Below are 13620 nucleotides of genomic sequence, written 5' to 3'. Positions count from 1 at the left end.
CTTTCAACAATGCTTAATAGTTTTCAGTGTAAAATTCTATCACCTTTTTGGTTAAATTTTATTCCTAAGTATTTTATTCTTTTAGATACTATTGTAAATGAAATTGGTATCTTAATTTCCTTTTTTGTTTATTGCTAGTGTTAGAAACTCATTGGATGTTTGTTGTTGATCTTGTACCCTGCAACTTTACTTAATTCATTTATTAACTCCAATAAGGTATTTTTGTGTGTATGTGAATGCTTTGGGATTTCCTATATGTAGGATCATGTTATCTGTGAATAGAGATAGTTTTAATTCTTCCTTTTCAAATTGACAACTTTTATTTCTTTATCCTGCTTAATGACTTCAGCTAGAATTTTCAATACTATCTTGAACAGCATTGGTGAAATCAGGCTTTCTTTGTCTTGCTCCTGATCTTAAAGGGAAATCTTTCAGTCTTTCACCATTGAGTATGATGTCAGCTGTGGGTTTTTCATAAATGCTCTTTATCATGTTTAGGAAGTCCCCTTCTAGTCCTAGCTTTCCGTATGTATTTATTATGAAGGTGTGGTGGATTTTATCAAAAGCTTTATCTGCATCAACTGAGATTATCGTATGGGTTTCCCCTACCCCGTTATTTCATGAATAAGATTTATTATATTGATTGATTTTTCTTATGTTGAACCCCCATTGCATTCCTGGGATAAATTCTACTTGGTCATGGTGTATAATTTTTTTTAATATACTGTTTAATTCAGTCTGCTAGTATTTTGTTGAGGATTTTTTCATCTACATTTATAAAGGTGTATCTGTCTATAGTTTTCTTTCCTTACTATGTCTTTGTCTGGCTTTGGTATCAAGTAATACTGGTCTCTTAGAATGAATTAGGAAATATTCCTCATCTCCTATTTTTTGGAAGAGTTTAGGAAGAATCTTTATTAATTCTTCTTTAAATGTTTGGTAGCATTCACCAGTAAAGCCATCTGGTCCAGGGTTTTTCTTTGTTGGGGGGCTTTTGATTACCAATCCAATCTCCTGACTTACTATAGATCTATTCAGACTTCCTAATTGTCCACAATTCAGTCTTGGTAGGTTATGTTTCTAGTAATTTATCTATTTCATTAAGGTTATCTAATTTGTTGGTGTGTATATTTGTTTCCTTGGCCACCATAACTTACTACCAGTGATTTAAAACCACAGAAATTCAGTTCAGTAGGCCAGAGTCTGAGATCAAGGTGTTGGCAGGATTGATTCTTTCTAGAGGCTCAAAGGGTGAAATGATCCCACATCTCTCTCCTAACTTCTGGGAGAAGAAAGATCTCAAATCAATAACTTAACTTTATACCTTAAGGGACTAGAAAAAGAAGAGCAAACTAAAACCAATGTTTTTTCTCCACTCCACTCTAATCTTCATTATTTCCTTACTTTTGCTAACTTTGGTTTTAGTTTGCTCTTCTTTTTTAATTCCTTCATGTATAATATTAGGTTATTGATTTGAGATATTCTCTTTTAATGCAGGCATTTATGGCTATAAGTTTTTGTATGTTTTCATTTTAATTCATCTTAATATTTTCTAATTTCCCTAATGATTTCTCTTTTAACCAGCTGATTATATAGAAGTTTGTGGTTTAATTTCCACGTTTTTGTGAATTTTCTAGTTTTCCTTCTGATACCAATTTCCAGTTTCATTCTATTATAGTCGGAGAAGACACTTCAGATGATTGTGATTATCATAAATATCTTAAGGCTTCATGTGTAGCAGTACCTTTTTACTGAAATTTAGCAGTCTCTTTCTTTATTAAGCACTCTCCTGGCTGCTGTAAGTTTTTTTTTTTTTATTTAAATTTCAAAGTTCTGAGAAAGCTGTTTCTGTCATTTTTTGCTAGCTTAATTGTTGCTTCAGTGGAAAGACTGATTCTCAGCATTCCCTACTCCACCATTTCTTTGATGTCATCCATCTTCTGTGATTATCTTACAGATATTTGTTACATGGCTTTCTTCAGAAGCTTTCCCTGGCAACTTCTACTTCTCAGTTCTAAACTAAATGCCCTTTCATGAGTTCCCTTTCCACTGCATTTCCCTGAGACACATAATTTTTTCCCTGAAGTAATCTGGAAATGTATGTATTCCGAGAATCCTGACACTGGTATGAGATCTCTTTATTCATCCCCCTAAATGCTGGATAAATGAAAATTGCATGGGGCACCTGAGTGGCTCAGTTGGTTAAGCGACCGCCTTCAGCTCGGGTCATGATCCTGGAGTCCCGGGATCAAGTCCCACATCAGGCTCCCTGCTCAGCAGGGAGTCTGCTTCTCCCTCTGACCCTCTTCCCTCTGACCCACTTCCCTCTCGTGCTCTCTATCTCTCATTCTCTCTCTCTCAAATAAATAAATAAAATCTTTAAAAAAAAAGAAAATTGCATGACTGAACAAAGAAGAAACAAATTTAGGTTCTCATGAACTTCCTAAAAGCCTCTTTACAGGTTATAAATTGTTAAAAAAAATTAAAATTCCTCAACGTGAAACTACTTTGAGTGTAATGTAATCATTCTCAAGGACCTCAGAAGACACTTCAATTCCATGATATATTAAGATGATGAGTAGAAACATCTTATCGTTTCTTATAACTGTAGGTTAGAAACTGGAGAATGGCATAGACTCTTCCTTAAAAACACATTTTTAGTTTATTCTGGTTAAATAGTTTACTTTCATTAACTTGTTTGTCTTTTGGGAGCAGAAGTCAAATAGGTTTATTTGATTATTTTGGCTGTCTGATTTCCATAGAAACAAGCACTCACTAGGTATATATTCATTGTGTATAAATATAGATTTATAATTTTCACATGTTTTCTTGTTTTCTAAAAATATTTTAAGTGACAGAGTTATTTTACATTGGCTACTACTAGAAATTACTAACACGAGCATCAGTGCATGAATGTTGGTCCAGTTACAAAAAAGTCTTATGTATATTAAAGACCTGAAATGAACTGCTACTATGTGGGTAAGGGTGTACTATGCCACAAATCACATTTAGAAAATACAAAAATTCCTTGCTATACCATCCTGATACAGGTGAGGAGCCAGGTAGATAAGTGTTAGTCCTCTCTCCCAATACTGCTTTATTAAGGGCTCTTTTTGTATTTCTTGTCATGTTTCAATGTATCTTGCTTTAACCTTTTAAAAAAGAAATACAAACAACAGAAAAGCACAAGGTTGCAAACTAAGAACTCAATATTTTTGTGTTATTTTTCTGTTATTTTACAAGAAAACTTAGTTATAAATTGTATGATTACTAAAACTTGTCAATTATAATACCAACCGTAAAATGATTATTAATGTCATTGTATACAAACAGCTTCAAAAGAAGTTAACAGAAAGACTAAACCCAAGATGCAAGGAATTGACCCATCAGTTGCACTCTTGAGCATTTATCCCAGAGAAACAGAAACTTACATTCTTGCAAACACCCGTGCATGAATGCTCATAGAAACTTTATTTCTAATAGCCAACTACTGGAACAACCCAGATACCCTTCAGTGAATGAAGAGTTGAACAAATCCTGTTACAGCCAAACAAAGGACTATAAGTGAGCAATAAAAAGGAGTGAGGTATTAATACATGGAACAACGATGGACCTCAAAGGCATTATGCTCAGTTTAAAAAAAAGAAAAAAAGTAAAGCTCAAAAGGTGACAACTATGTGATTCCATTCATCTAACATTTTTGAAATGATATCATTATAGAGATGGAAAATAGATTATTACCAGGTGACAGGAACCAGGGTAGCACAGGAGGTAGCACAAAGAAGTTCTTTTGTGGTGATGAAAGGTTCTCTATGTTGGTTGTGGTTATGACACAAGTCTGTATATGGAATAAAATTGTGCAGGTGTGCACACACATATGTGCACACACACAAATGAATGCAGGTTGAAAAAATCATGAAAACTGAATAAGGGCTATACACTAGTTCATGGCAACATACCAAGGCCAGTTTCCTTGTTTTGATACTGTGCCACAGCTATTTTTTTTAAAAAGATCTATTTATTTATTTTAGAGAGAGAGCATGAGCAGGGGGAGGGGCAGAGAGAGAGAAAGAGATCGAGAGAATCTTAAAAAGACTCCACAGTGAGTGTGGAGCCCGACACAGGTCTCAATCCCACGACCCTGAGATCACAGACCTGAGCCAAAATCCAGAGTCAGATGCTTAACCGACTGAGCCACCCAGGTGCCCCATACCACAGCTCTTTGAAATGTCACCATCAAGTGACATTGGTGAGTGAAGGGTACCCAGGACTCTACTATTTCTGCAGCATCTCATGCGTCTATATTGATTTCAAAATAAAAAGATTTTTTTAAAATCACTATAGCACAATTATAAAACACTATTAAATATTTAAAAATGGAAATATCCCTCACACAACTGGCATTTAAAGCAACCTTCTTTTCAGAGGCTTACTTCTAAGTCTTCAGTTTAAAGTGATGATTTTTTTTTATTTTAATTCACACATGCAGGTATGTCAATTCAAGAAATATGGGTCTGTGAACATGAAAGCTTAAACTTTGATCCTCCACACTCCATTTTCTTCTTCTTCAAATGCCCTTTATTTGACCAGGAGGGATGTCATTTCCAAAGGTACTGAGAGAGCCACATTTAACTTGAACAACATTGTTCTTTTGGGTTATTAAGGATGTTCAATTTCCTCTGTTGGTTGCTACCCTGAGTTGGAGACTCTTCTAAAATGTCAGACTGAGAAAACTGTACTGGTTCCAACACAATTTAAAACAAAACAAAGCAGAAAGGCTTTGGAATTCATGCAATCAATAATTACCTTTGAAAACAAACTTAAAAGGTAACAGTTGAATGCTAAGATGTATAAATCTATCTGTCTGTCTTTCTTTGAATATCAATGTGGCCAAGAAATTGAGAAACACAATAGAGAGTTCAATTCAAAAGCACTTATTGAGTATAATCACAATGCCTTTTAAGGATCTGCATGTTTTGCGGAGCAGTGCAGGTTATAATGATGACGGAGTCCACACTGCCTAAGAGATCCCTAGTAATTGACAAATGCTCCGGATTTACACTGGCATACTGAGGGAGAAGCAAAGCACTGTGTCATACCAACAGCCAGAAAACCAAAAATCCAACAGAGTTAAAGGAAGAAATTGCTTAGCCAGCTCGGCTGAAAATAGGGCTGGTCTCTGGAGAAAGGCATCAGGGTCAGGACAAAAGTCACGAGGCTATGGAAAACAAAATCCTACAGACACAAATTTGTAGGACTGCCACCAAAGCAAATAAGTAAAACGCACAAGAATTTGAAATTCCACATAAATCCTGTATGGAGAATACAGATTTTTTTCCTCTATTATCCGTGAATGACTTGGGATACAAGTGGATGAAAGAAAGTTTTAAGATACTATTGCTCTGGTGTGGATAAAATTTGGCATTTTCACAAAATAGCTTATCTGGAGGAGATGATATCATGACACAAATGTGTGCTCAAGTTAAAAACCACCAGATTCCTCAATTTTGTTCTTATGTTTTTTGTTTTGTTTCGTTCTGTTGTTGGAAAATAAGTTGTAAAATTAATGGATACTAAACCATTCTCTAAATACCTTTGTAAAGTAAGGCCAATTATATTTTACTGCACTTTTTGATTTGGAGTACTTAATATGCTAACTTTCTGTTGTTGATCATGTTAATTCTATCTTATTAAAGCCAACATTAAACTACAAGGAAAAGTAAAAATCAAAAGGATATTACTTTGAACGAATAAAAAATAAGGTGATTAATGGATAGATTGAAGGATGGGCAGATAGATGAAAAAGCAAGTATAAGAAAATGTTAAATGATAATCTAGGAGTGAGGCTATGGGTATATATTATAACAGTCTTTCAACTTTTCTGTATATTTGGAAACTTCTTACAATTTTGGAAATAAAATCAAAAGAACAACCAGAATTTTCAGTGCCTAAATAAATGAATAAATAGCTTCGTTTTCTGAAATAATGTATTAAGGGCTTTGTCAGTTTACATCATAAAAGTAAGAGAATGTTACAAAAAAACAAAGCCTTGCATTAAAAAGCTCAAAGCTGTTGAAAGACAAATACCATATGATTTCACTCATAAGGGGAATCTAAAAAAACAAAACAAGTGAATAAGCAAACAAAAAGCAGAATAAGACCTCTAAATAGAGAGAACAGACTGATGGTTGCCAGAAGGAAAGGAGTGATGGACAAAGTGGGTGAAGGGGAATGGGGGATATAGGCTTCCAGTTATCGAATGAATAAGCTACAGAGATGGAAAGTACAGCAGAGGGAATACAGTCAATAGTATTGTAATAGTGTTGTATGGGGACAGATGGTAGCCACACTGATGGTGAGCACAGCATAAGGTGTAGAGAAGTTGAATTGCTGTGTTGTACACCTGAAACTAATGTAAATTGTGTGTCAACTATACTCAAGTTAAAAAGCTAAAAACAAATTCATGTGTGGTTTCTAGGTAAAGAATAAAATGACAAGAGATTGGCTCTAGTAGTGGAAAGTACCTATTTATGCAGAACTACCTTTCATTGTCTTACCTTTACATTGATATTATGCTTCGTCAGTATGTCTGATAAGATTGTGACTCTCTGACAGATCCAAATGATACAAGTTAGGCTTGTTCTCAGATCTAGAACACAAGAACAGCAACATATGGTTACTTGACTAAGACACCAAAATTAAATGGCACTAACCAGATAAATACGATAGTAATTTTGTGTCTAGTCATAAAAAGAACTTTCTGTATTTTCTTCCGTTGTTGGTCCATGCTGTTTTACATAATCTTTCCTCTTCAAGTCAAGTTAGAATTTTTAATGAGTCCAAAAGAGATTTTATTGGCTTAGAATTGATTAACTTAGAAGCACCTCAGCTTTTCATATTCAAGGCAAATGCCACTTCATCGTCGGTTGATTAGTAGCTCCTGTGAAGTACTACAAGGATTTCTCCTTACATTCAACCCTGGGTCCATTTTCCACAAAGTTCCCAGACCTGCAAAGCTTCAAATGCCTGAAGACATTCTCTCGGCAGTTCCCATTGCTTCTAAGCAGGCCTGGGTCTTAGAAATGCCAGACAAGTTGATATCGATCCTTTTTAATAAGTGACGTACAAAGGAAGTAGATCTGCCAGCCTCCTTTAGAAACAGGGTCAAATAACCAGTTGGAAAACTTTCGAAAGGTGTCACATCAAACTTTAATCATACCTACATTTTTATGGAGCTTTTAACTTTGCAAATTGCTTTCACGTGCATTATCTCATTTCACGTGCTACGGCACTGCAACAGCGTCCAGGTTTTAGGGCTGGGTTACAATGACACAGATATCAACATGTGGACGGGGACATCTCACGAAAATTGGTTACTGCCATGTCGACCTGCCTGGCTTGGAGATCGAGTATGACAAAGGGTTAAGATCCTAATAGCTGCTTTGCTCCGCGGCTGCTGGCGTTTCTCAGAGCCATTTCTCCTTTTTCTTTTTCAAGGAGAAAACGGGTTACATCTTTTCTTTGTCTCCCTCCCGCCCTTCTTATTAATGATTTTCTTTTTCTTCTCAACCGATCGGTAGGTCAGCCCAACCCCGGGGTGCATCCGAGCCCTCATGAAGATGCTGTACTGCCCGTACTGCCGGGGTCTTCCCACGGTGAGACCTTGCAAGAACTACTGCCTCAACGTCATGAAGGGCTGCCTGGCCAACCAGGCTGATCTGGACACTGAATGGAATCTGTTCATAGGTAAGGGGCGTTGCCGCGGAGCCGTGACGTCATTACGGTGACGTAGATCTCGGGCCGGGTGGGCGGCTCCGACGTCGTGATGGCGTATGGAGCCCACGAGGATTACGTACAACACCGGGGAGGTGTTGACATTATTTTGCATTTTTTCTTCTTTTTCTAAATCCAAAATAATAACAATAAGAAGAAATCCTGGTATGTTGTGAAGGACGGTCCTGTACTGAATTCGCTGATCTCTCTGACAGGGAAAAGTACTCTTGTTGACTTTCTGGGAGCTCCTGTGGAAAGGGACAAGTTAGGGGAAGAAAAAACAAAAATCTCATTAAAAACAAATCCACAGCACTGGCTCTTATTCGTATTACCTCAACATAGTCACAGATATTAGTAAACCACTCCTTAAACGTCCATGATGAAACTAGCTCAATATTTTTGCTAAAATATGCAAATTTTCTTCCTCATTCTGTGGAGAAGAATGCTTCCGGCGCACGGGCGCCCAACAGCCTTGCTGTCTTTTGAAAGTAGGAGAGAGGGTGGGGAAGATGCAGCGAAGGTCTGGGGAGTCAGGGCTCTCGTCCTGAGTTGCAGAAATCGCTCAAGGAGTCGCACTGCCAAAAGATATTTCCCAAATTGCTATCCAAGGATAAAAAGACACATTTTACAGGCAGGCTGCTCCCAGGAAAATACACAGGCCTTGAAAGAGTGTGTTTTCTCCCCCTGTGTCAAATGGCCTTCAAATAAAAGTACTTTCAATTGCACTTACTGCAATTGCGTGGTGACAGGCAGAGTGGCACGGAGGCTCCCGTCAGCCGCATCATTTATGCAAACCTCGAAACCAGAAGGCACGCCTAACGCCTTCTGACATCTAAGATTCCGGTGGGAGGGAAAAAAGATCTAGGAGGTGTTGGAATGGAGCGAAACCTAAGCCCCTTGTACAAAGATGTGCTTAGGTTACAAGCCTTCGGCTTTGGCTCTGTCACCCACCGGCTAACATGCTATTATGCTTAGGAACGCCAAAGAAAATGGTTTTGAAGTTTTAAAAAAAGATTTGAGAGTGGGTATATTCAAATGGAACTCATCTAACAAAACCCCAGAAATCATTTCAGAGAGAATAAATTGAAATGCTGTTCTCTCTCCCTGTAGTGGGAGTATAAAATCTGTTTGCATGATCTTGGGTTACTTTATTTGAAAAATGAGGAAGTGTTTAAAAAAGTTAATCATTAAGGTACTCTTCTGACTCAAACACGATATGATTCTTTGCTAAGATTTTGGACGGGAGTATGAATTAAAAAAATATAAGAATAATTTGATCTTCTAGAACATATATTTAGATTAATTTTGGCAAAGACACTCTATCCAAATAATGCTAATCAAAAAGTACTGTCATCAAGAAATCTAAAAATATTTGCATATTTTAAAACCAGATTAAACTTCATAGCATCCCCCTTTGAGTCATACAGATTTTTCATACTTTTTGGTTGAAAGTACCCGAATTTATAGCACAGTTAAATTATCTTTGCTCAGCCTGCACCTTATTGATGAAAGCGGGCGTGCGGATTTTGTTACTTAGAGCAGGACGTGATTAAGAATGAGATTATAGGCTTTTAACTTATAAGAGCAATGGTGACTACCTTATTGGCTTTTTCTCCTCAGTGCTGGCTATTTTAACATAAAACAAATCTTTATACTTTCTATCAGTTGGGTTTCCTGGTTGCCAATTAGATGTGAAGTTGAATGTCTGGAAAGCCATTTGATTTAAAAACTAAAATTTGAACCCACCGTGTGTTGGATGTACTTTAACGAAAAGGGAACCTGGTGGTTAGCCCTCCCTTAATGTATCTCATACCCTTTCTCATGTTTTTTATTAGTCTCAGATATTAGTGAGAAAAATCCTACTTTTTTCTTTCTTGCTCTGCTATGGCACTGAGAAGTGACCACCAACATACACTTTTGGAGCAAAATATGTTCTTGCTAATCCTTGTCCCGAAGTGAAGTGACATAAATCAGTCAAATGTGCCAACTCTGTTTTCCACACATATGCATCCAAGATGACAGGGCTACAGGGTTCATGAAGGCAGCAGGGAAGACCACTGAGCAAATCAGTATCCCAACAGTAATTACATATAAAGCCCTCTCTCTGGCTGGCATCTGTAGCCCATCACTCTTGGGCTTCTCCCATCTTTTCATCAATCCCCTTCCCTCCTGTTGCTGGGTCGAATGCGCCGTCTCTGTCTGCTACATTCATGTCTCAGCTTATACATTTTTATGGTGTTTTTTTTATTATGTGCTCATCAAAAATGTTAATAGTGGCATGCAATCAATGGTCAATAAAAGCAAGAATTGAACTGGTAGCACATTCTCATGATCTTTACTATGCCACAAATTAATTGCAAATGAGCTGTAATTATTTTGAATTCAGTTGTTGGGTTTGTCAAAAGAAAGGCGATTCATGGACAAAATGAAATGTTTTAAGTGTTCAGCTAAAAACCCCAGTGGCATTCCATTCTCTTCTGAAGTTCTATAGTTTGTCAATTTTCACTTCTTTGTAATCCTAGAAAACAATCAGGAGTCTACTCGGGATGCATTTCCATAGTTTTCCTTGAGGACGTTTAATTCTGTGCCCTGCACAGAGTGGGTGTTCAAAAAATTTTTATCAACTAACTGTTGTAGGAAAAAGAATTTTAGATAAAGAGCTTTTTCGGTTTTTTTGAAAAGTTACTGACAACTTTGGAGAAGTTGCTGCTAGACCCACTTTAGAGAACATGAAAGTCTCAGTTGACCTCTGCCAGAACTGTCAGCTGCTTTCTAGAAGCATGTGGGATTCCCCAGGACCGAGCCCAGCCCAGCCTCAACTTGGGGCACCTAAGCAGATGGGCATGCTAGGCCACACCCCTGAGCTAGGCAGGACCCCAGGGACACAAGAGTGGGGTGCAGTCTGCTCTCACTACCAGGCACAATGCAGTAAGAGAACAATATAGTTTGAGGCATTGACAGGCACTGCTTGGGCGCCTACCCCAGGTGTTGCTGTCAATTTATACTCAGCTGATTCCAGCCTAGCCTTTGAACGTTGCCTGAATGCAAAAGCGTTTTCTCAGAAAATGTTTATGTAAATTAAAATTTCCTAAAGGGAAACAGTGTGTGGGCAGAATTTGTTTTCAGTAATATCCTGTGGTTATTTGGAGTGTTTGGCATTGATGCCAATACTCCACAGATAAGAGCTGTTCTGTTTGACAAGGGGCCATGGTGCAGATTACTCCTAGCTCAGGAGCTCAGAAGTTAAGGCTGAAATTACATTTGTGTAGCTGCAATAAATCTTGCATCCACTTTAAAATCTAGGATGTGGAGCGCCTGGGTGGCTCAGTCAGTTGAGCAACTGCCTTCGGCTCAGGTCATGATCCTGGAGTCCCGGAATCGAGTCCCGAATCGGGCTCCCTGCTTGGCGGGGAGTCTGCCTCTCCCTCTGACCCTCCCCCCTCTCGTGCTCTCTCTTTCTCAAATAAATAAATAAAATCTTAAAAAAATAAAATAAAATAAAATCTTGGATGTGTGGGGCAGCCTCCTCCAAACATCTGGTACCTTCTAAGACTTTATAGACTGTGAGAACCAGAGAGAGGAAAAAAAGGATGTGGGGAGGGAAATGCTGATGAGACCAAAGGCAGGAATTCTGTTTGTTTTGTAATATTTTTTATCACTAAAATATTTGAGGATGTTTACTAATGCAAGTATAAGACTAGCATCACTATCGTTTCATAAAACTGAGACCTGAAGATGTTTGTGTACCGACATTGCAGCCTAATATTTTAGGCTATCCCAGTTGGTAAGACTCTAATAATCCTAACCTATTAATTGGCAACTCACTAGGGTAAAAAAAAAATTTTTCCCCTAAGGTAAAAAAATATATGTGTCTAGCTTTTACTCAATTGAGTATGTTTTTTACCCTAGGGGAACTTAATGCAGTTCATTGAGTTATAATCAACTGTGATTTATCCCTATTTTAGGAAAATAGAAGCACAGGATGCTAAGCATCTACTGAGCAGGGGGACTTAATCTAGACTAGGGTGTCAGGGAAGCCCTACCTTGGTAGATCTAGAAGAGTAAATAAGACTGTCCTGAATTAGCATTGTCAGACATAATTGATGCTGGGTAGCCATAACATGTAGAATTGCTGCAATACTGTAGAGGCCCCAAATATTCATGAGAGCATCAAACATGAGGTCCCCGGTGGGCACTACACCTGTGCCTAGCCAAGAGCCCCTGCTCCGGGTATCATCCGTTCATCTCCCGAGAGTCATGAAGACAACACGTGTTTACCGAGTGCCTGGCACGGACCCTGTCCTGGTTTCAGCACGGGAGGAGAGTGGACAAGGGCCTGCCTGCTGAGAAGAGAGCTCCCTGTATGTTCTCTGTTGAAATCAATGAACAGCTAGACAGAGAAATGGAAGGGAATGTCGTAAGAGTCTGCTCCATTTTACTTTGTAGGTCTACTCTTTTAATGGAAGTATGACTAATTCAGTAATTTAAAAAACACATATCTCTGTTGTTAATGGACTCAAGAGTGCAGGGATGGCAGAAACAAATCAGATAATGAACGTGGTTCCTTCATGGTGATAGCTGCCATCAAGGTATAAATTAGAGCTAGCCGCCAGCAAGCTGTGGTAGGTCAGTCAAATAACTAGTATCATGTAATAAATGGCCACTTCGGGGCACAAATGACTTTCTCAGGACCTGAAAGAGTTGTTTGTCCTCAAGGTACTTAGTATATTCACATCTTTGTGTTTGCGCATGTTGCTAGATAAACATTTAATGTTCCTAGTAAATAAACTTGAGTTCTCTTTTTCTAAACTACACAGGACTGTGTGATGTTGCATTTCAGCAGGATATAAAATAAACACGAAGAACTATTTCAAACATTTGTATAAGATGCTCATCTCTCAAAGACTCTCTTAAGCATGAAATTCCATAATATAAATCTGATCAATTTTTTAGTGACAAAGAATTCCATAGTAAATATGATATGACTCCAGCTGATAGATCCTAAAATGCCATGTTTTAAAAACCTCTAGACCCAAAACATAGAAAATGATTTCCTTTCAACCAAAGAGAAAGAAAAATTTAAGAATTATATTTAGCAGCAAGCTTCAGGGTTTCTTAGTCTCCGCCTTGTATAAGACAAGAACCTATTCACTAATACAGTCTAGAAACACAACTCTTAAATTGAGGAACAAAAGCCAAAGCAATTATTTTAGAATCTGATCTCACTGTTAGCTATAGAACTTGCTTTTGCCCTTGTACATTCCTAAAAGCACCAAGAGAGATTTAAAAAATAAATAAATAAAACACTTCATTTTCTATCAGTTGAAATCTAACCCCACCCAACTCCCTGCCTTCCTTTTATATTCATTGATTCGGTATTTCTCATTTCTCATGGACATTTATCATATGCTGTGTTCTCTCTGTAATGCTAGCAGAATGCACAAGCAGTACTAACTACTCAGTGAGGGGAAAAAAAGAGAAAGAAAGAAAGAGAGAGAGAGAGAAAGAAAACAGTTAGATGGTACCCAGCAGCCTTTCACATTTGCTCTCAATATCTTATGTTTAGAGAACGGTTTACTTCTGAACTCTGCATATGTGAAAAGTGTTTTTATGTGGTGCAATCGGGTTAATGCCTTAAGGGTGATATAATGTCAGAGGCTGTTCAGCAAACAGAGAAGCAGGCGTTTCCTCACCTCTGAACGCTTACTAATGTTCATCTTGAGGCAACAACTCAAGCGATTCATGGGACTGAAATTTCTGTTCTGCATCAGGAAGATTTTCCCAAGGATCAAAGCAGGCAAAGCACATCAATCTTAAAATTATTTGGTGCAAAAGACAAGTAGTCAT

General features: G+C 37.8%; 1 protein-coding gene across 1 annotated transcript in view; it reads left to right on the top strand.

The window, feature by feature from the left end:
* Positions 1-13620, top strand: part of GPC6 (glypican 6) — a 1077716-nt gene that overhangs the window by 714116 nt on the left and 349980 nt on the right. The window contains exon 4 of the mRNA XM_027590888.2: positions 7581-7746. Coding sequence (XP_027446689.1) covers positions 7581-7746 — 166 coding nt within the window. The remainder of the gene's footprint in view (positions 1-7580; positions 7747-13620) is intronic.

Source organism: Zalophus californianus, chromosome 3 (assembly GCF_009762305.2).
Source record: "Zalophus californianus isolate mZalCal1 chromosome 3, mZalCal1.pri.v2, whole genome shotgun sequence".
Classification (NCBI taxonomy): domain Eukaryota; kingdom Metazoa; phylum Chordata; class Mammalia; order Carnivora; family Otariidae; genus Zalophus; species Zalophus californianus.
Note: the sequence above shows the minus strand (reverse complement) of the source record. Positions and strands in the feature narration are given on the sequence as shown.